This window comes from Typopeltis vanoorti, chromosome 11 (assembly GCF_054136105.1).
Source record: "Typopeltis vanoorti isolate ZY-2024b chromosome 11, IOZ_Tvanoo_1.0, whole genome shotgun sequence".
Taxonomy (NCBI): domain Eukaryota; kingdom Metazoa; phylum Arthropoda; class Arachnida; order Uropygi; family Thelyphonidae; genus Typopeltis; species Typopeltis vanoorti.
This window is the reverse complement of record NC_143559.1, coordinates 66,018,330-66,041,308: the sequence shown is the minus strand read 5'-3', so window position 1 is coordinate 66,041,308 and position 22,979 is coordinate 66,018,330. Positions and strand designations below refer to the sequence as shown.

The window sequence follows — 22,979 nt, the reverse complement described above, 5'->3', positions numbered from 1 at the left end:
CTCCTTCCACCCGCTCGGGACTAACCCAGACCTGAGACTCAAATTAAACAAAATGGTCAAGGGTACTGACAATTCTTTAGCTGCTTCTCGTACTACACGAGCTGGTATACCATCCAATCCCACAGATGTATTGACATTGAGGTTATGCAATAGACTACTCACCTCCACTTCATTCATCACAATTCCCGTATAATCTACTGGTTTCTTCGTTTCTGCAATGTCACCACCTGGATGATATATTCTTGAAAAGTGCTCGCTCAGTAACTCAGCTATCTCAACTGATTCAGTTACCTCCCTACCATCGGCAAAAATCTTTCTGCCATGTACATTTTTCCTTTTACTTGCTACTTATCTAAAAAACTGTTTAGGATTCTCTTTAGCCTGCATGGCGAATGCTCTTTTGTAATCCTTTTTTGCTTTTCTTACCACACTCGTCACCCTTCGGGCCTGTGCTTTATACCGTTCATGTGCCTGCCGGTCACCTTTCTCCTTAAATTCCCTCCATAGTTGTTTCTTTTTTTGCAGTTCAAGCTTAATGGTGTTATTCATCCATTTAACCCCCTACTTGATTTATTATTCGGACTCTAGGTATAAGTCAGCCATTGCTTCATGCAAGCACTTCTTAACTACCTCCCATGCACTATCAGCTTCTGGTCCTTGCAGTTGTACATGCCATGACACTGAGCCAATCAAACTCCTAAGCTTGTCATACTTTCCAGCCCGATAATTCCACATGTACCCTCTCTTAATTGAAAATTCTACACCTTTAGCCACCTCCCAAGTCAAGACCCTATGATCACTCTCACCGATTGGTGGCAATGTGGTCATATTTGTTACAGCCAAATCCTCAGATGTAATTACTAGGTCAAGCACTCTCTGACCCCTAGTATTTTCCATTACATGCTATCGCAGATAGTTATCCCTTAATAACCGCAAAAAATCCAATTCCTTCCTCCCGTGTGTCCTCTCCTCACTCCAATCAATGCGACCATAGTTGAAATCTCCCATAATAATCACCCTCCTTCCACTCATTTCTTCTATTTGCTTTTGCATATTGTCACCACCATCTTTTCCATCACCTGGTCTATAGCAGCACCCAATTGTATATTTAGTTCTGCTAGCCACAATCTCACACAAAATGGCCTCAAATGTGCTATTTTCTCTAACCTGCAATTCAACTTCTATTCTCCTTGGCTGTAGCTCATCAGCTATCATCAACAATACTCCTCCCCCCATTTTATTCTCTTTGTCATTCCTGAACACACTATACCCATCACATTCAATCCCACCAGCTATATCATATACAGTCAGCCATGTTTCACTAATACCAATAACCTGTGGTCTGGAAGTGCCAACCATGGCCAAAAACTCTTCCTTCTTGTTCGTAATACTCGTAGTATTAGTGTACATGAATTTAAGACCCCCATTAGCCCCAACCCTACCTTGATGCCTTATATTAACTATCCCACTCTGGTTTGTTGTCCTTATTTGCTCTAGCATATTATATTCATTCTTACATTCGACTGCCTCCCTAAGGACTGTATATCTACTCCCCCCCCCCTTTAACAAATCTAGTTTCCCTGAATTTGCACATCCACTACATTCAGCAACACTCTCTCAAGTCTTCTTACACCATAACCATTCAAATGCAAGCCATCCATCTTATATAGATCCTTTCGCCCATCAAACTCACTCCACACATCCACAAATTCCACACCACTCGTCATACATAACCCACGCATAAAGTCATTCGCAATTATGGCCCTCCTTTTAAACATTTCACTGTCATACCGTGGCAAAAGACTAATCATTCTAACTCTCTCACTCTTTTCTTTTGCTACCTCAAACAATTCATTCAGGTCTTCTATCATTTCCATTTTATCTCCTTTCAAATCATTCGTACCTGCCACAACAATCATTTCTTTCACCCTTTCCTTTTGCTCTCTAATAGACTCAGTTACATCCTTTATGGTCGCACAGGTTGGTACGATTTTGTCAAATCCTCTACTAACACACCTCATACTAACGAGTCTCCATACAGGTTCATTCAGTCGACTTTTTTTCATGCACTCTAGCTGCTGTTTTGCCCTTTCTATCGCACCATTCAACAACGCGATCTCATTCAATGCATCTATCTCATCTTTTTTATTCTCTGAGAAACCATTAATACTATCATTCACACTTTCTGCATTCACACTCTCATAATTCTCATGTACAATCTTGCCGTTTCTTGTCATATCGCTATTTTCTTCATTCTGAAGTTTGACAAAAATATCACACTCACGATCCGAAATACACTTCAATTCCTCATTCTCCCTACATTTTCTACACACATTCAATCCTTTATTATCATCTATCCACACTCCGACCGCACTCCGTAAAGCGTACATTTCACAGCTAGTACACTGACTCATTTCTTTTATACTACTGTTCTTTGATAACGATGGCGAACCATCATTACTGGCCGCCATTTTCCTTCGTACAGGTGCCATAATTATTGCAACGTGTTTTATCAAATAATAAGTTATACACACCAAAAACACACAAACAGACGCACTAAAATACGCAAGGCAAACAAAACTACGCAATATTAACTAATTTTATCAACGATAACTGAAAATAATACTTATCTTATCAGGAGCTTGCACGAACACTACACACTACGATATAACCTCGAACTCAACTTGGTGTAGAATTTGGCCCCGGTTTTTGTTGTATTGCGTTTGGTATTCTAAGCATGTTTGTAGCTTCTTTAAATTTCCTTATGAAACAATTTTTTTCAATGTAAGACATGTTTGTATTTTGTCAGAGTACATTATGGCTGGTGGAAGTTGTATGGTATGCTAAGCCTGATTTGTTTTCTCTTCTTTTTTGCATTGAAAAAAATTGTTCATAAGGAAATTTAAAGAAGCTACAAACATGCTTAGAATTCCAATGCAATGCAACAAAAAAAAGGGCCTAATTCTACACCAAGTTTGGTCAGCATTGATAAAAAATATACCCAAGTCAGACCTCGGACAATGTGAACGTGAACAACATGTGACAGCATCCAGCATTGTTCAAACTTAGCATTGCACTGAATCTACAGTCGGATATTCAATTTAATGAACAGTTAGACAACTGCATAGAATGAACTATTTTGAGTAATTATTTCATGTGTTTTAACTTTTAGTTACCTTTGACCCCTTACAAAACTTGTCGGGTTGTTTTTTATTGTTATTTATCGTAATAAACTTGTGGTCCAATTACCGGAATCTTTCTTATGATTCTCCTTCTTTTTTCCATAATCCATCTCGTGTTTGCTATTTGGTCTCTAGTTTCTCTACCTTTCCTAGAGCCTGCCTGTTCTTGTGGCATTTCTCTATTCACAAATAGTTCCAGCCTTTGTTGGATCACTTTCAGTGCATAACTTTACTTGTGTATGAAATTAAAGTGATGGTTTTATAATTCTCAGTTTTTTTGGAATTGGGATGAATACTGATGTTTTCCAATCTCTAGGCCAGTATATTTTCTTCCAAACATGTTGACAAATTTCAGTCAATATATTCACTACTTCATCCTCCCCAGTTGCTCTCAATAATTCCACTGGCACATCATCAGCTCCAGGATCTTTTCCTTTTGCCAGCTGTTCCATTGCTGATATTATTTCACTTTTCATTATCATGGGTTCCTCAACAAATTCTCTCCTTTCAAATTCTCCTGCAATATTATTATATTTCTTGTACAAATCCTCTACATACCCTTTCCATTTTTTTGTTCACTACTGCTTCTTCCATCAGGCGTTTTCCCTAATTACTTTTTACAACTCCTAATCTAGGGATAAACTTCCATGTAGCATCATTTATTTTTCTAAACATATCTCTTATTCCTACCTGTAATATTACTTTCTTCAATTTCCTTGCACCTTTTGTGTAGATATTTTTCCATATATTTCCTAGCCTGTCTCTGAAAATATGCACTCAGTTGTCCAACGCTTTCGTTGTTTCTCTGAAGTTTCATTTTTCTTCTTTCCTCTGTTATTTGAATAGCTTCTTTTAGCAAACATTTACAGTCTTTCTTTCTTGTTGCTTTACTTAGTCTTCTTTGTTGTTTCTATGACTGTACATTTTGTTTTTCCCATAGTTCTTCTAATTCTCTTCATGTCTTTTCCAAACTTTTTAATTTCTTTCTGACTTCAACTTTAAATGCTTCGTTTATATGATTTAAATCAAATCTGATGCTGTCCTTTTGTTTCTTCTTAGCCCTTAATTTCAATTTAACTTCAACTATTAATAATTCATGATCTATCCCACAGTCTGCACCAGGTAATGTTTTTGATGATTGGATAGCACTTCTCCATCTTCTTCTGGCAACAATGTAATCTGATCTTTATATTTTCCATTTGGTGAAGTCCATGTATACAATCTTCTTTTATGTTGTTGAAAACAAGTGTTCACAATAAAGCAATTGTTCTCAACATAAAACTCCATCCTTTCTATTTCATTCCTTAGTCCTAAACCAAATTTTCCAGTGATGCCTCATTCTTTTTCTCCCACTTTTGCATTCCAGTTGCCTAATATCAAGAGAAGATTTGTTTTATCTATACTTTATGCTACTATTGCATTCTGCTGTAAAATTCCTCAACCTCATCTTCACTTGAATCTGTAGTGGGTGCATACACCTGTATGAGTGTAACATTACTGGATATGCCTTTATTCTGATTAGAATTATTATTCTATCAGACTGGGTTGTAACCCACAATTTATTTTCTGTATTCTCTTCTACTATGAAAGCTACTTCATTTCTTCAAAGGTTTTCATCTCCAGAGTAATAAATCATGAATTATCAGTATCAAAGTAATCCATTCCTGTCATTTCACTTCACTGATTCCTAAAATCTGAACTCTAGTTCTTCTCATTTCTTTCTTTACCAGTTCCAGTTTTCCTTGATACATGCTTCTTACATTTCATGTTCCTATTTTATGTAAATCAGTAAAGTGGAGACATCTTTCGAGATTAACTCTATCAGAAGTTGAACTTCCAGAAGGCTTTGATCCAGCTTCATCCTTCTTGTTAACTTCATTGGAAGTCCCTCTCTGCTCTTCCCCAGTAGCCATTTCAATGCCTTCTGACCTGGGTGTCCCATCTTCCAGCACTATATCACAATAACTGAAGCCTCTGTTTATAAGATTTTCTTGGCAAAATATATACAGAAGTGGTTTGCCATTGCATTCTTCTGTGTTTGTTTATCTTACTAGGTAAGGCAAATACCTGGGAGAGAAGGCAGACTCCCACTGCAAGAGATGAAGAAAAGTAAAATAGGAAATATGGGGGGGGGGGTGGAAGGAAGGAAAGAAAGAAGAGTAGGGACCAGTCAAAATACTCGTGACAGAGATCCACCTCCAGCAGATTTGATGTAATGGCAATAATTTATCTTATTTTGATGCTGTTCCAGAGACTTAAAAACTGAATGTTCTAGCATATTATGATATGTGTGTCTAGTAAATTGGCTACAGATGTTCACATCTCTCAAAATGTTGATCAGCTCTGGTAGACTAGGATACTGGAATCATTATATTCTCTTGCAAATAGCATTTAGTTTTGCCACCACTTCCTAAACTTCATTTGATCCTCCTGAAGTTGCTTCTTAGTGATCACTGTCTGGCTATGGCAGTATTTCTAAGCAAGTTCTAATAAAATTACATCACTTAAAATTTGTTTCATCAGCTTGGTTGGTTAAGTAGATTTTCTCAAACGGGATTTCTGGACCCAGGTAAAAAAATAAATAAGCATATCAAATTAATAAAAAAAATAAATAAAATTCACTATTTCACCAATGTATGGATGTACCATATGTCTGTAAAAGCTTTTCATGGGTGGGACTCACAAAATTAAAAAAATAGCATTTTTGCTCTCCAGCCTGTGGGTTAGAATCCCACTTTGTGACATGGATGTTGTTAGGTAGTAGATTTTATTAACTATCTGTATGAGTGGCACTGCCATTTTGCTTATTGAGGCCTGAAGTGGTTTAAAATCTTCATTTGGTGTGCATGACACTAAGGTGCACTAGGTTTATAACCTTTCATGGGTATGATTTAATAGAAGAAAGTTAATTTCACATATATCCAGTAATTAAAATGGTATCTGAAAATCTCAAGAAATTTTATTGTTTCAGATAACAAGAAATTCAGATAATGGATTCTTTAATAAAATGGCACTTCCACACAGCAAGCCAGATGGCTGTGTTATGTCATTTTTCTTCTTTTTTTTTTTCCTCATCTGAAAAACATGTCTGTATCTATAACACAGATGTCTTTTTCAACATCTTTGCCTTTTGTTTCATCAAAACAGAAGCATATGATACAGAATGTTCACTTATATATTTACTTGTGGATAATATCAATTTTTTTATATCAACATATCCTTGAATTGTTTGTCATGCATATATATATATTTTTTTCTTTATAAAATCTTGAATCTTTTGCAATATATACACACATGCACTGGCACGTACACATGCACACACACACACTGCTTGGAAAGAAGTCAAAGGACACATAGTGTGATGAACAAACAGCCATGGTGCCTACTTTAATAAGGTGTAGGACCTCTTTTTGTTGCGATGATTGTAGCAATTCTACAGGATATACTTTTCACAAACATACGATAGCAATTAATGGGAATTTTGGACCATTCTTCCTGCAGGCATGTAATGAAGTCCTGGACTACTGTGGAGTGGACGTACCTTGACCTCACCCAACTATCCAGTTCGTCCCACAGATTTTCAACAGGTTTGAGATCAGGGCTCTGTGGAGGCCAGTAAAGTGTGGTGAAGTTCATATCCAAAAACCATTCAGTTATAGCAGCCTTAAGACATGGTGCATTGTTTTACTGAAAGAGTGAAATGGTCAGTTCCCTAAAATGCCACAAAGTATGGAGTATTGCATTGTCCAGAATGTTCAGATACCTGTTGGAGTTCAATGTTCGTGGCACCACAAACAGAAGTATAAGGCCAAACCAGAAAAAACAATCGCACCACCACCTCCAAATTTCATAGTTGAGGCTACACACTCTGTGTCTAGTACACACCAGTGTGACATCTGGGTGTGTCAGATGTCACACTGGACATCTGACACACCCATCCATCTGCTTGGTAGAGGGTGTAGTGCGATTCGTCACTCCTAACAAGTTTTCCAAACTTTCACATCCCAATGTACAGCTCTTTGCATCACCGAAGACAACTCTACATATTGGTTTGGGTAATGTGAGACTTGCATATTGCAGTCCTACCATGGAAACCCATGTTGTGAGCCTTAGTTCTGAATGTTTTTAATGCAGAGTCATGTTCCAGTCAATGCCCCCAGAACTCCGCATTCAAATGTGTTGGCCAACGAATAGCAGTTTTTACACATTATCTTTCATAGTACCCTACAGTCACATTTGGGGAGTGTGGTGTGTCATCCATTGCGTGTAGTACTTGCAGTTGACTCCCTTCGCTTCAATAACTGTATGGTATCACTGATTGTTGACCTGGAATGGCCAGATTTGCCAGCAAAATGGAATCCTATCACAATGCTTCTCTCTAGCTCTGTCATTTCTCTTCTCACTGCCATTTCATCCATATACGGTTGCACTGACTTTGGAGCATCATATTCCTTCAATTTATACAGGCTACAAAACTTGGTTCGTTACATGGCAAGGTGCATTCGTTACATGCACCTTGCCAGTGGGGGTGTCCGTTGATTTCTTTCCAAGCAGTATATAAGAATTTTGAAATTAGTTGATAATTGCATAAGTGATTACCAACTAATTTCAAAGTTATTTTTTAACCACGTATACTTTTTTTTCCATTCAGTACTGTCATGCAGTGATTAATGGGTTTCTATAATTGACATTTTCTCAAATGTCAGGGTTATATTTAAGTTTTGTTAAAAATGACTGGATTAATACATATTGTGATTTGCTCTCTTTTTTTATAGACTCTATGCATCTAGTGGAGAAAGTTATCAGAGGATTGGAAGTCCAATGCAACAATTAACAACACTGGAAGCTGGTCCTTCACTACGTTCCAGTCCATTTGCTGAAATGAGATCTCAAGCTCAAGGACTTGGACATCAGCTGCTTACACATGTTGAGACTGGTCCTAGGCATTTAACAAATATATCCCAACAGTTACAGTCACAAAACTTGGAGTCTGGTCTTTCAAGGCAGCAGTTAGCAAATGTAACTCATCAGCAGTTGCCGTCTAAAATGCAAGCTAGTTCATCTAGAACGTGCCTTACTTCTAGCCATCCACAAGCACAGTCTCACATCACAGAGGCAAATTCTACAAGAACAACATGTATAGGCCAGCATTTCCAAGCTCATATTGCAGAAACAAGTCTGTGTAGACAGCAGGCAGTGACATCTGAATTAGGACACCAGCAATTAAATTCACAGGTCAGTGAAGCTGGATCTAATAGACAGCAGACTTTAGGACATCATTTACAATCTCAGACTGAAATAGATCCTTCGAAACAAACTAATTTTATGCATCAACAGTTACACACTCATGTTGTAGAAGCAGGTTCTTCTAGACAACAGTTACCACAGTCTGGACTTGGTCACATTGCTGATATAAACTCTTCTAGACAGCAAACATTAGGACTTCAACAGCTACAGTCTCATATTGGAGATAAGAATTCCTCTAGACAGTCTTTATCCTCGCCTTTAAATCAACAGCAGTTACAACAGTCTCATATTTATGTTAACCATTTTATAGCCCAAACTAGCACAGAAAGAGAACGACAAATGTGTGATAGATATGCAGAAGGTAAGGAATTTTTGTAACTTCATAATTAACAATGGAATAAAAAATAATTAATAAATATCCTCATTAATATTTTTAATTGTCATTTGATCTGCATTTAAGTGAGAGTAGTATGAAGCTGGGCATATTGTTGATGAGAAGGAGTGTGTAGTCAGGGATAAAAAAACTAAATAATGGGACTGTGAGGGTAAGATACCAGAATTAGATAGATAATATAGAAAACCAGAATAGTGAGATAATAGACAAAGGAAGACAAGATAGGAATACAGGGATGGCCTTAGTTTGATTAGCAGATCTTTACTCCAAGTCTTTCAAAAGACTTGGAATAAAGAATTGTGGGAAGGAAAAGGGTGAGTCTGGGGAAAGCTGCTTATATACCAATGCAAGGAGTATTAGAAATTAGGATGCAGAGTTTTGGTCTTGATACAGTTAGTCAGTCCACAAATCATTGGTGTTAGTGAGATGTGGTTAACAGAGGATGTTGTACTCACCAGAATAGAATGTGATGGTTATAGCATTTTTCAAAGAGACAATAAAGAGGAGGTGAGGTATTGCTGATGAGTTCAGAAGAGTTGTGTCCTCTCAATGTGGAACTTGAAGAAAGTGAAGAAGCAATAGCGATAATGATGTTAAACATGTGTTGGTTGTGCCATTGTAATTATGCGTCTTTTGTGCCATTTGTATTAATTCTTGACTTTTACTATTTATTTGTACTCGTACTTGTGATACTGTTAGTGACTTGACCCAAGTACTAGACAATTCTCAGGTACAGATAGCACTCTCTTAAGCTGAAAGGAACTTAGGAAAATTTATTTTGATTTGTGACTGGGCCACCTAAGTTCCTAATTAATAAGCATCGGAGATGAGCTGTAACACTTATAGGATAATTCTATCAATGGTCTAAGGCCTAAGTTTTACAGTCGTGGCTATTTCTTAGTTCCCCTTACTTACAGGTTCAATATTTTTTCAAGAGAGTGCATTGAGAAAAGATCAGGAGAAAGTCTCCTTTTAACAAACAAAACATTTAATGCAACTTGAAACAAATATTACACTATTCCATACACTTTATACAGTCTCGCTCTTAATCTTAATCTAATCTGAACTCATAACCTTAAACAAATAAAGAATCAACCATTTACATAGAGAGAGAGAGAAAAACTTCATGTTCTACAATATCTCAATTTTGCTATATCATCTCCCTAAAAGTTCTCATATCTACCCTTCAGTTCTAATTTGTTTCTATCCGCTACAACACTAATGTTTTAGGAATGTTACATTCAGAAGATTACAATTCTCCTTTCACACTTTACTGATAATACTGGAAAATGTGCTCACAAGTCCATGTACTTTCATTCAAGTTCTTGCAGTCCTACTCTGTTTCTGCAGGCTGTCCGACTTGTTCCTCTGTGCAAGCCTTCTTTGTATACTGCTCAATGGTCGTCTTTTCGTGGGTTCACTTGCAGGAAGAGTTATTCCCATTTGCCGACTGTACTGGATCGAGTCGAAGGTGCCCTACGTTTGATGCACTGAGCGAACTCCTAACTGCAATTCATCACAGAAATTCCTCTGTCGCTTACCGAAGCCATGGGTGCATTCCGACAAACTCTAGTCGGGTCTGCCGACTGTCCCAAGAAGAATGAGTGGGAGATAGAGCCTCCTAAAGCCCCCTATATACTCTTTTCTTCAGGTCCTTGTTTTAGGATTGGAAAGTCCCACATGCAAGCTGACATCAGTTATCGTGACCTTCATCGCAGGGCAGCAAGAGTTCCTTCTTTCAGAGTCAGAAATCCCCCGAATATCCTGCGAATGTTTTGACGTCAGCGGCCGTGGCTTTCAAACCATTGTTCACTTTCACATACTTAATCCTCTATAATTCCTTTTGCTTGGGACATAAACATTTCAAAAATATATCATCTCTAAAATTTCACTTTGAGAATTAAATAAAGTGCACAATCTTAACTAATTTAACTTACAATTTAGAAGAAATTTTGCATTGTTGCATTTTCAGAACAACATGGGTTTACAAAATTTTCAGCAATGAGTAGTTTAGAGTTATTTTCAATGTGAATGACCTCTGTAAAAATCACTGCTAAATTACAGGAACTGCATCGAATTTTACAATGGCTTTAAGGAGATTTGGTGTGAGATTGTGTTAAGCACAAATTTTAGATATTTTGTTGGATGTTGGTACAGGCCATGGAATGCAGGGAGTGATAATTCGAAAATCTTCAGACAGAAGACTAGTCAGCAACAGGAGAGTAATAATAATGGGTGACTTTAAATTTAGCAGCATTGACTGGAAGCAGGAAATATCATGTGTGTTAAAGAGTTAAAATTCCTTGAGCAACTTAGTGGCAACTGTCTTATGCAGCATGTAATTGAAGCAACACGGAACTTGAGTGTTGGACTTAATATCTCATACAGTGATTACCATAATGCTGCCATTTGGAGACGGTGATCATGTGGTTTTGATGGGGAGGAGGGTGGCTAAGCAGGTTCATGCTTCACAGAACAAAAGAGACGTGTGGAATTAGAGTAATTCCACACGTCTCTTTTGTTCCACAGGAGACTACGATGAATTAGTAAACAGATTGGTGATAGGCAGTGGCTTAATCATTTGAAGGAAACAAGGGATCTTGGTAGATTGTGAACTGAAGTTCAGGGAACAAAATCCGTAAGTTGCAAGGGTTACCCAGAAAATTGTTGCTATAATGTGAAGAAAACTGACATGTACAGATAAGGAGGTTATAATTCCACTCTATGAGGTACTAATTAGTCCTCATTTGCATTTCTGTGCACAGATCTGTCACCCAGCTATATTGGTGATTAGGAAACATTGGAGAGAGTGCGAGGTAACATAAAAAAAAGAAGCGAATAAGATTGTTTCTGGAATATCGAGTATGAAGATAGATTGAGGGAAAGTGATATTTGGTGATTGGAAGATAGGATATGGAGGAGGGGTGATGTTGAGATGTATATGTTGGTGAGAAGAGCATATGAAATAGATACGAACTGAAAGGAATTATAACATAGGATAATGGGTGATGTGAGAATGAAAGGTCATCCCTAGAAACTGTGCAAAGGTCATGTGAGTAAGGAAGTAAAAAGGAGTTTTTTTTTTTTTTACTTGGAAGGTGGTTAACGAGTAGAATACACATAGTGAGTGGTGAGTTTTCTTTAGAACAAGGTATGATAGTTATTGTGGTCTGTGGATGTTCAACATCCTGCAATGAGTCTTCAGACCCCATGAACACTTGGAAGTAATATTAATATAGTTAATGACTTTAACTGATAGTATACAATGGCTTTAAACTCATTCGGTCAGAGAATTGTTAATTATTAGTCAGATAATCTTTACGAGTGGTTAGCATGTCCGCTCTGCAGTCAAGAGGCTGCGGGTTTGAATCCCGCCTGGGGCATGGATGTTTGTGATTATCTGTGGAAATACGTGGTGGTGGTGGTCAGCAGTAGATGGCGTTGGTGTAGATGCGGTCAGTTGGTGGATTGTGAGTGGTGGAAGCAGAGTTGTACAGTAGATACCCTACCTCGATGAGTCTTTAGACTCCCTGGAGGTGACAAATAATAATAATAATAATTAGAGCATGTGTAATTATCTCAAAAGAAAAGAGTGCTAATTGTTAAAGTGTAGGCTGTTCAACTATATTATCTTCTTTGTTTTCTTTTTTTTTGTCTATCTTTAATGGGAACAGTTTCCACATGTTAAGCAGTTATATGCTCCAATTCATATCCACCCCTGCTACTTTTTTGATCTGGATTCATGTACAGCTTAGGTATCTTTACTTTATTATGAGGGACATCCAGAAAATAAGTTTCATTTTTAAATATTTTCACTGCAGCGCTGTGATCGCATGCATGCTGAGTTTGTTGATTCATTAATAAGGCATTGGTGCCATTTTCAGACATTCTTGCAGTGCGTACACTTCTTGGTGTACGCACTGCTTTATAATGTCTAAGAAAATTGAATCGTCTGCTGTATGTAAAATCAAATCACCCACCGCATGTGAAATTAGGTCAGTTATCCGTTTCTTGAATGCGAGAAATGTTAAAGCAGCTGAAATCATTGGCAAATTATTGAAGTTTATGGAGAACATGCAATGAGTGATTCAGTGGTATGAAAATGGGCAAGACTTTTTAATGAAGGAAGGACAGGTGTGCACGTTGATGAACGGAGTGGGTGACCATCTTTAGTGACTGACGATTTGGTGCATTCAGTTGAAGAGAAGATTCGACAGTATAGGGGATTCACTATGACATCACTCTCGGGAACAATTCCATCATCCCCCATATAGTCCTGACCTCCCACCAAGTGACTTTCACCTATTCAAACATCTGAAATCTTTCCTTGGTGGTCGGTGGTTTCAAGACGACGACTAGATCAAAGAAGCAGTCAATACGTGGTTTGCGTTACAGACGGCAACCTTCTATGACAAAGGTATACAACTCTTGGTGCTCCGTTATGATAAGTGCCTGAACAATGGCAAAAGTTATGTAGAAAAGTAATGAAAGATGTCTACTTTAATTTCCAGTAAAGTTTTTTTTGTAAGTATATTTTTGTTTCTCTGATAGCCCATCGGAACTTACTTTTTGGACGTCCGTCTTATTTAGGAATCACTGGTCATAGGATTTTTTAGATTATTTGTGCATTTTAAATTTGAATAAATAAACAAAAAATAAGTGATATACTTATTTATGGTAACTGTTAATCTTTGTCTTCTGCTTCTTGCAAATAGTTTTCAAGCAGGGAAAGACAAGCTCACTATAGTTATAGTGATTTATTTTATATAAGCTGCTATATTGTTCAGGCAGCAATGATCAGGAAAAGGAAATAGTGGCTATAGTATTCAACACTAAACCCAAGAATAGTCATCTTGAATAGCAAGCAATTTCAAGTATATGGGCAAATCTCCACTGTTTCCTTGGTTGGGGTGAAAACAAATTTGTTAACACTTTCTGTAGGACTTTAGACATAAGTCCAGTCTAATTACATTTTGATGTGTGAAGAAATATAAGAATTTTTTCAGTCATTAAAGAAGAGAGCTGACATAAAGGAAGCATTGCTCCTTATTGGGGATCTAAACAGCAAATTAGGAAAAACATCAGACAGAAATTATTAGGAAAATTTGAGGAAAAGGTTAAGGCTAATAATAATGGTAAGTGCAGGTAACCCTCGTAGAACATGGTTTCGATATAACACGGTCTACAAATTGTAGTAACCGTTATTCAACACGGTACTTATACAACGCGGTTTTGACAAAAACAGTCTAGAAATTGTAGTAACCCTTTATCTTTTCATATATTTTTTTCACCGCACGACTTAAAAATCAAATTTTATCTTCATTAAATTGTGTCTGCCCGTATCGCACAGGTAGTTATAAGTAGCGAATTTATATTAGGGGAAACACTCTTTAGCACGCATGTACGTCAATTGTATACTGTATAAAGTGTTTATTGTTGAAAATTGTCTTCGTTTTCTGCCAGGAAAGCGCATTAAAAATCATAAATGTGTTATCTCAAGCTGAGCACTTTATTTTCTGGTGAGTTACGTACATAATTAATATGTAATGCTTTTTTATGTAAAAAAATTATTTTTATAGTAATGGCCACAAATTGCATTGAAAGGGAAAAAATTAATATTGAAAAGAAAATTCATCTAAAAAAATTTCTCTCGAAGAAAAAAAATTAAAATCATGGATCGTTGAAAAATAGAGAAAAACCAGTTGTTATAAGGGACTTTGAATTTAAATGAATCAACAATTCAAACAATCAAACACAATGAACATAAAATCTGATAAAGTGTTTATTGATGGGTCAAAGGTAAGTGCAAAGTTCGTTGCTCGTGTACGCAATTTTCTAAGAGAAAAATGAAGAAATCTCTAATGATTTGGAAAGAAGATGCACTCAAAAGAAAATTCCTTTGGATGGAAATCTTATTAAACAAAAAACTCTCAAAGTTTATAAACATTTATAATGCAGACCAGCTGTTCAATGCTGATGAATCCAGGTTATATTGAAAAAATATGCCAAAATGCATCTATATTTCGAAAAATGAAAGATCAGCCCCTGGATTCAAAGTTTCTAAAGATAGAATTACTCTGCTGTTTTGTAGTAATGCATCAGGTGATTACATGACAAAACAAATGTTTATTAACTGATCCCCAAATCCTCGTGCTGTTAAAGATTAAAATATGCACTTTATTTTATTTTGCCTAAAGCATTTATGCATTACGTGTAATGAAGCTTAATTACAATTTGTAATTTTTATAATTTTATACTATGTATTTGTCATAGTTTATGTTTTCTCAACTTACATGAATTACCCGAATTAAATAAAAATATTTTTTGTTGGATATGTCATTGTTGTTTATATAATTTAAAAAAAAAAAAAACGATTTCGGAACATAACCCTACTTTTTGTATGTGATCTGAGTCTCACATAACACGATTTATATAACGCAGCATTTCTATGGAACCTAACAACCGCGTTATACAAGAGTTACCTCTACTTGCTGAATTTCTATACAGAGTTCACTAAGAAGTCTTATTGACTGTGTTAGTGATAACTGCACATTACAAGACATGATTGCAATTTAGTTTTGAGTAGGATAAAAATGAAATTCACACTGCAAAGGAAAATACGTACAAAAGTTTTTGTACATATTTTTCTTCACTGTATAAAATTTAAAAAGAGAATCAACATTAAGCTGCTTTCAAAGGAGAACTACAAACTAATATACAAATATTATTCAAGGAAAAATGAAAGTTTGAAAGTAAGAATCAAATTTGGAGAGTCATTGGCACACTCTTAATAAAACATATTTTGATTCAATCAAAGGTATATTGTGAAGTTTTCCGCAGAGATAGAAAAATTAGAACTTCATTCTGGAAGTTAGAGGCACTCATAGAAAAGAAGAACGTGTCTTCAAAAGTTTAGGAACTTTGCATGAACATGTGCAGAGTTCCTGAATGCAAAGTCAGCAAGGTGTAAAAGTAGCTAACAAAGTCGTGTGAAGACTTTGGTAAGAATATAGAAAGGAAATATCAGGAAGGTGACAAAAATTCTGAAAAAGCATAGAAATGGTGGAAGGAGTACTGTAAAAGTTATCAAAGATGATAAAGATGACATGAAAATATAAGATATTCTAGATGTCTAGAGTAAATACTTTGAAATATTGCTGAATGAAACAGGAAATGACAGAATGTTGGTAGAAATGTTCAAGTGGAATGCCGAGTACATATCACTACTTTAGTCAGTAAAGAAACATCAAAAACCGATGTGTGGAAAGAAAGCTGGAGCAAATGATATTTGACTACAAATATCAGATGTGAAAGTAACAGTGACTGCACAGCATATTCAGAAGATTGAATTCTGGATTATTAGGGTATAGCTGACATAATATCCTATAAAGAGGAAAATGAAACAATGTGAGAATTACAGAGAAATTTTTTTGTTGAGTGCTGGGTGTGAATTGCTTTCCAATCAAATTGGAGTAGGCCTCCACATAGCGTTTTAAGGGATGTGGAGAAAATGTAGGAAAGCAAAATCAATCAGGGCTTCTAATCTAATGTCCATCCTTCACCTTCTGGTGGTGTACCCCATTAGTAGGTATCAAACAGAATGCTGAGTGAATAAGGATGTGTTTATAAGTTTGATTTAGCTGACCAAATTGTATTATTATTGGTTTAAACAAAAACAAAATGATGGTATGACATGACGGAATTTCATTCCAGCTGGGACATTGCCATACAGATCCATACTATTATAAATAAATATAAATAGATCCATACTATTTTCATCAGGGGAACTGGGACAAATTGTGAAAGTTCATCTCCTGGAACAAACTCCAAATTGCCATCAGCAGAATTCAAGATTGGCACCATCATTATGAGAAGCATGAATGGAAAAGAAGTGGAACTGGCAGAAGAATGAGAAGTATCAGGTTCATATAATTGGTGTTACCAAAACAAAAAATATAAACAGTTGAGATTCTTCAAAATAATCAATATAAGATGTTATATTTAGAGAGCAATGGTCAGAGAAAGAAAGGAATAGTTGGAATATTCATTGCTAAACTTGTAGATAATCTTCTGGAAATGGAGGAATTTTTTTTGTGTCATTCCAGAAGGCAGCTAATGAAGACAAAACAGGGAGAAAAAAAATTTCTTTGTTGATGATATCTAAACAGCTGAATAAGAAATGAATATCAGATATAAAGAAATGTTTTGAGAAAATTTGCAGAAAAGATGGAGACTGATAATAATGGTAAATACTTAGTGAATTTTGTACAAAATATGGAATAATCATTGCAAACCCCATATTCTTCCAGCATAAAGATGTGCATGCATTGGCATGTAAAGAACACACCAGAAATAAGAAAAATCTCTTTAACTGTGTTATTGTGATGGATGGTAGTGATGTCTTGATGTTGGTTCATAATATGAGTATATGAGAGATTGAAATAGGAAGTTATTACCATTTATTTTTGAGCAGGATAAAATTGAATATCATATTTCAAAGAAAATACGTAAGAAAGGCTTTAAAAAGAATGAGGCAATCATGAAAAAGCAGAAAGCATATTGAAAGTTCCTAGCAAGAAAGTGAGCATGTGTTCTGAGAGAAAATACAGAGAAAAATGTAAGGAAGCAAAGCAGTGTGGAAAAGTAGCTGAACAGAAGACACGGAGAATGGTCTGGAGGCTATTGATGAAATTCAGAAATGCGGGAAAACTACTGTAAAGGGATGAGAAGATAAAGGTATTTTACATGTCTATAATGATTAGTTGAAAAGAATGCTAAATGAAATAAGAAGTAATGGAATATTGGTAGAAAGTATTCAAGAAGAAGATGAATGTGGTAAGGAATCTGTATAATATGAAGTAAAAAAAAAATATCAAAAACCTGAGGTGTGGGAAAGCAACTGAAGTAGAGGATATTTGACCAGGAATACTCAAATATGCAGATATAAAAGTTTTACAGTAGCTGCACTTCATAATTTAGGAAGTCTGGGCAGAGGATAAAATTATAGACTCTCATAGACACATCTATAAAAAAGGAAATTAAACTGTTAAGATTACAGAAGAATTTCCCTACTATTTCTGTTAAGATTTATGCAAGCATACTTGAGAAAAAGCTAAGAAAAATTGTACATGGGGAAACCCCAAGAACAAGCTTGGTTTCAACCAGATAAGTGGCTGTCCAGATTAGGTTTTTGTTTTCAGATAAACAGTTCAGAAATCATAGAAATATACCAGGGATCTGTAAATAGATATGGAATATGCATATGTCAAGTTACTAAGAGAAAAGCTATTCAAAATTCTACAGTTATGTGGTGTATTACATAAAGCAATATGTAGTGCATATCTGAGTTGTAAATTTGTAGTTAGAAATGAAGTACAGGAAGATGAGTTGATGTTTAATCAAGTGAGATCAGACTATTTGCTATCTTCACCATTTGTTCATCATCATTATGGATCACATTATAAATGAAAGCGGCGTTAGGCTAATATAAAATTAGATATATTAATCTCAGCTCTTTACTTTATGCAGATAGTTCTGAATAAATCCAGTACAAGTCTTCTGAATTCCTTAAACTAAATTGAATAATTGCTGTAAGAAATTTTGTACGAAATTCAGCAATAAAAGGACAGACTATGAAAATAGGCAGGATCATTGAACAAGTAAAACATTTCACCTGCATAAGTTAATTTTTAGCAAATATGGCAAATTAAATATGAATATAGACAACAGAATAAGCAAAGCTAGTATTGTGGGATGAAAATTGAATAAATTTGTATGGTGAGAGGAAATCAGAAAATACTAAACTAGCTTATGTATGTTGTTCAAACAATTTTAACTTGGTATCTCTGATCTAGTGTGATTTGAGAATTGGGTTAGAAATAATAATTTGATCAGAGAGCACACAGATAAGAGTTCTGAGAAAATTAAGGTTAAAAGAAAAATTAATAATTAAAGTTAGGGGAGTTAACAGGTGACATCAGTTACAGAATCACCTTAAAAAAATGAGGGTGTTAGGAAAGAATTTGATGTCGTTAGCTTTCATGAATGTGTGTGAGCAGAGCTAATCTCAAATTGTAGAATCAATTCAGCAGAATGGAAGTGGAACCATTAACAAACCAGTGTTTGTTGCCAGGATGATATAAAAGAGACCCACTTGAAGACCGAGATGTAAGTGAATTGATACACTAAACAGTGCCTTAGAAGACCAAAAATTAGCAATTGACAACAGTATTGGATTCTTGACGTATGGCAAATTAATTTGGAGAAAAATTGTATATGAGGATGGTCTGAAAAGTTTTCAGCCTAACAATGAAAAGAAATGAATTTATAATTTCAAAATTATTTTTATTTTTCAAATAATCTTCCTTAAGACTAGTACATTTATTCTAGTGTTGCTCCAGCACCATTATCCCATCCCTGTAGTGGTCTCAGTAAGAGCTGCAAAATACCCATCTACATCTGCAATCACCTCTTGATTCGAAGAAAAATGCTGACCAGCGAGGAAGACTTTTAGTTTTGGGAAGAGATGGACGTCAAAACTGGGGAATAGGGTGGATGTTCTAGCAATTCATAGTGCAGATCCCTTAATTTTCCCATTGCCAAAAAACACCTTTGTGGGCCAGGTTCATTGTCCTGATGAAAGAAGTTTTTTTTTTCTTCTGCAAACCGGGTCTTTTCTCACAAATTTTTTTTGTCTAGTCTGGTTAAAAGATCGGAATAATATTCCCCGGTTATTGTTTTACCCTTTTCAAGATAATTAATAAGCAAAATGCCTTTAGCATCCCAAAACACCAATGCCATGACTGCTGATAGAACCGAATTTGTCTTGTTTGGCACTGAACAACCAGCTTCTGTCCACTGTTTTGACTGCTGTTTGGATTTTGGTGTGTAATGGTGAATCCACGTCTCATCCATAGTAATAAATCGATGTACAAAATCAGTTTTATTCTTGTTAACACACTCCAAGCACTGTTCGGAGATTTTCATGCAAGTGCGTTTTTTAATTTGCTGTGAGCAAGCGTGGCGCCCATCTTGTGCAAATGCTTTTTCATTTGCAATTCTTCATGCAAAATATCCTACACATTCTTTGGAAATGCCTATAGTCTCAGCAGTTTCACCCTTGGTCATCCAGTACCATATCGTGCACTTGATCAATGATTTCTGGTGTTACACTTTTTGGACGTCCTTCATGTCCTTCTGCAGCCCATTTCTTAATTGTTGATAATGAAGAAGAAGAGTGCCCATAAACTTCTATGCACTTTGAATGAATTTCTTTTGCCATTAAACCTTCTTTTACAAAGAATTTTATAACCGCACGATACTCGATTTTATCCATTTCAAGGGATACAGACAACACTTTTGCTTCAGACAGCTGTATAAAACAAACTACTTGATAGAATGACTTGCAATTTCACATGGTCGCTTATGACAAATGTACCAACTTAGAAAAAAAAAATCTTGCTGATAGTTTTGCCATCTATGGTCGAGGCCAAGAACTTTTCAGACCACCCTCGTATAGGAATCTAGTTGTGATGTGAACTTTTCATGTAATTACTGTGTTGAGGAAAACCTGTTATTTTCGTTACCTCCTACAATTTTATACACAGAACACAGTCAAAAGCTTTGGAAAAGTGTATGAAACACATTATGAAAAGGAGTCTAAATTCTTTATACTTTTCTATGATCTGTCTAAGGCAGTGGTTCTCGAACTTTTTTGTCTGGTGGCACACTAAAATCAATAAATAAATTTCACAGCACCTCTAGTATTATTTGCTTTTTATAGAGAGTAAAGTGCTGATTATTGATGATGAAAGTTTATTTTTCACTTGGTTAGAGTAGATTAAATTTAGTTTAATCCTTTATCCAAGTGTGAGCAAACAAAGTTTGTGCCTGAAAGTATCTTCAGGACTGGGTTAAGGTGGTACAACACCAGGGCAACTCATTGCAAAGGTGGAGCAAGCTACCAACACTCCTATCTCAGTATCTCCTGTAATGCAAAACACATCTCCTTACGCATGTCTAATGTTATGCATTAAGGGAAGGGCCACTACCCAGACTAGTTTCGACCTTTATTGAGGTCTCTTCAGTGGGAGCCAGGCCCAAGTGGAGATATCAGGCAGAAGCATTAGCAGGTCATCTCTACCTATAGGAATTGCCAATTGGTGTGCCACCAATTGGAATTGCCAAGTCGAAACTAGTCTGGGTAGTGGCCCTTCCCTTAATGCATAACATTAGACATATCCGCAAGGAGATGTGTTGTGCATTATAGGAGATACTGAGATAGGAGTATTGGTATCTTGCTCCACCTTTGCAATGAGTTGTCCTGGTGTTGTACCACCTTAACTCAGTCCTGAAGATACTTTCAGGCGCAAACTTTGTTTGCTCACACTTGGATAAAGGATTAAACTAAATTTATTATACTCTAACCAAGTGAAAAATAAACTTTCAACATCTTTCTCTAAATCCAGAGTAAATTATTAAAAAAGGGTGGCACACCAATTGACAATTCCTATAGGTAGAGATGACCTGCTAATGCTTCTGCCTGATATCTCCACTTGGGCCTGGCTCCCACTGAAGAGACCTCAATAAAGGTCAAAACTAGTCTGGGTAGTGGCCCTTCCCTTAATGCATAATATTAGACATATCCGCAAGGAGATGTGTTTTGCATTATAGGAGATACTGAGATAGGAGTGTTGGTAGCTTGCTCCACCTTTGCAAGGAGTGCCATGGTGTTGTACCACCTTACCCCAGTCCTGAAGATACTTTCAGTTGCAAACTTTGTTTGCTCACACTTGGATAAAGGATTAAACTAAATTTATTATAAAAAGTGCTGATTAATTGATTCTGAAAGACTCGCATATATAACCCATAAATAAATTGATATTACATTACAGATACTAAAGATATAAAGGAAAGCGTGTTTAAAAGAAAACAGATTTTATTTAAACTAAATTGGGTTATTTTCAAACAACCCAAAAACATACAAAACAAAAGCTATTATAAAAGTTCAGATAATAAAATATGAACTTAATGTGAAATATGTGCCTGGTGTTTGCATATTTCTTTGATATTAGGCCTTTTTTTGAGAGACATATTCTCATCTCATTTTCAAGGGCGTTTAGTCTTTCTCTCTTTGTTTTAATATTTACGAATGCAGAAAAACCCAGTTCACACAAATAAGATGTAGAAAATTTCAATAAGATGTTAAGTGCTTTGAATCCTATATTGGGGTACTCCTTCATAGTTGTTATCCAAAATGAATTCAGACACATTTCTGAATGCTTCAATCTCAGCGTACGATCGTTACTTATATCAATTAATTCTTCGGCTTCTATAAGACTTAACTCGCTCATTTCTGATGTTGACTCTAGAAGTGGATTTCGAATCCAATCGTATAAATTGACTGAAATGTCTGGAAAATAATGGTCAATTTTTTCTTCTAACGATGTTAAATGACTGTAAATAAGCTTTTGCAGATCAGTATTCTTACATTTTCTGGGGGCAACTTTAAGGAACATTTCTACATTGTTGGTTCTTAATTTATCTTCCACATTTTTATTTTATCTTTAAAAGCTTTAATTTTATCTGTAGATGTCAAAATATTCTCATTTCTTCCTTGCATGTTGGAGTTCAGCTTGTTCAGATGATCGAATATGTCTGTTAAATAGGCTAGTTTGGAACACCCAAAATCATCTTGTAATAATTTATAGAATTCTGGTTTGTCTTCATTTTGGAAAAACATTAATATAAGTTCAAAAAAAAGATCCAATATGTGACCTTTTGAAAGCCATCTTACTTCGGTATGAAGAAGAAGATTCTTGTAATGAGATTGCATCTCTTCACATAGTCCTGCAAATATTCTAGATTTTAATGGTCTGGCCTTGATATAATTAACCATCTGAATGATTTCTTCTAATACACTTTTTAATTCCAAGCCTATTGTCTTTGCCACCAATGATTCACGATGAATGAAGCAATGAGTCGTTATATTGTTCTCATTTTCTTTTCTAGCAAAGGAAACAAACCCTTTTGTAATTCCAACCATAGAAGGTGCACCATCTGTACATATACCCACACAAGTTTTCCAAGATAGACCATTTGTATTAAAATATGTGTTCATTATATCAAAAAATCTTTTCCCATCGTAGTTTTTTCAA

General features: G+C 35.8%; 1 protein-coding gene across 1 annotated transcript in view; it reads left to right on the top strand.

The window, feature by feature from the left end:
• sav (scaffold protein salvador) overlaps positions 1-22,979 on the top strand; it is a 136,484-nt gene that overhangs the window by 23,548 nt on the left and 89,957 nt on the right. Inside the window, exon 4 of the mRNA XM_090399890.1 lies at positions 7,958-8,790. Within this exon, the coding sequence (XP_090256016.1) occupies positions 7,958-8,790 (833 nt within the window). The remainder of the gene's footprint in view (positions 1-7,957; positions 8,791-22,979) is intronic.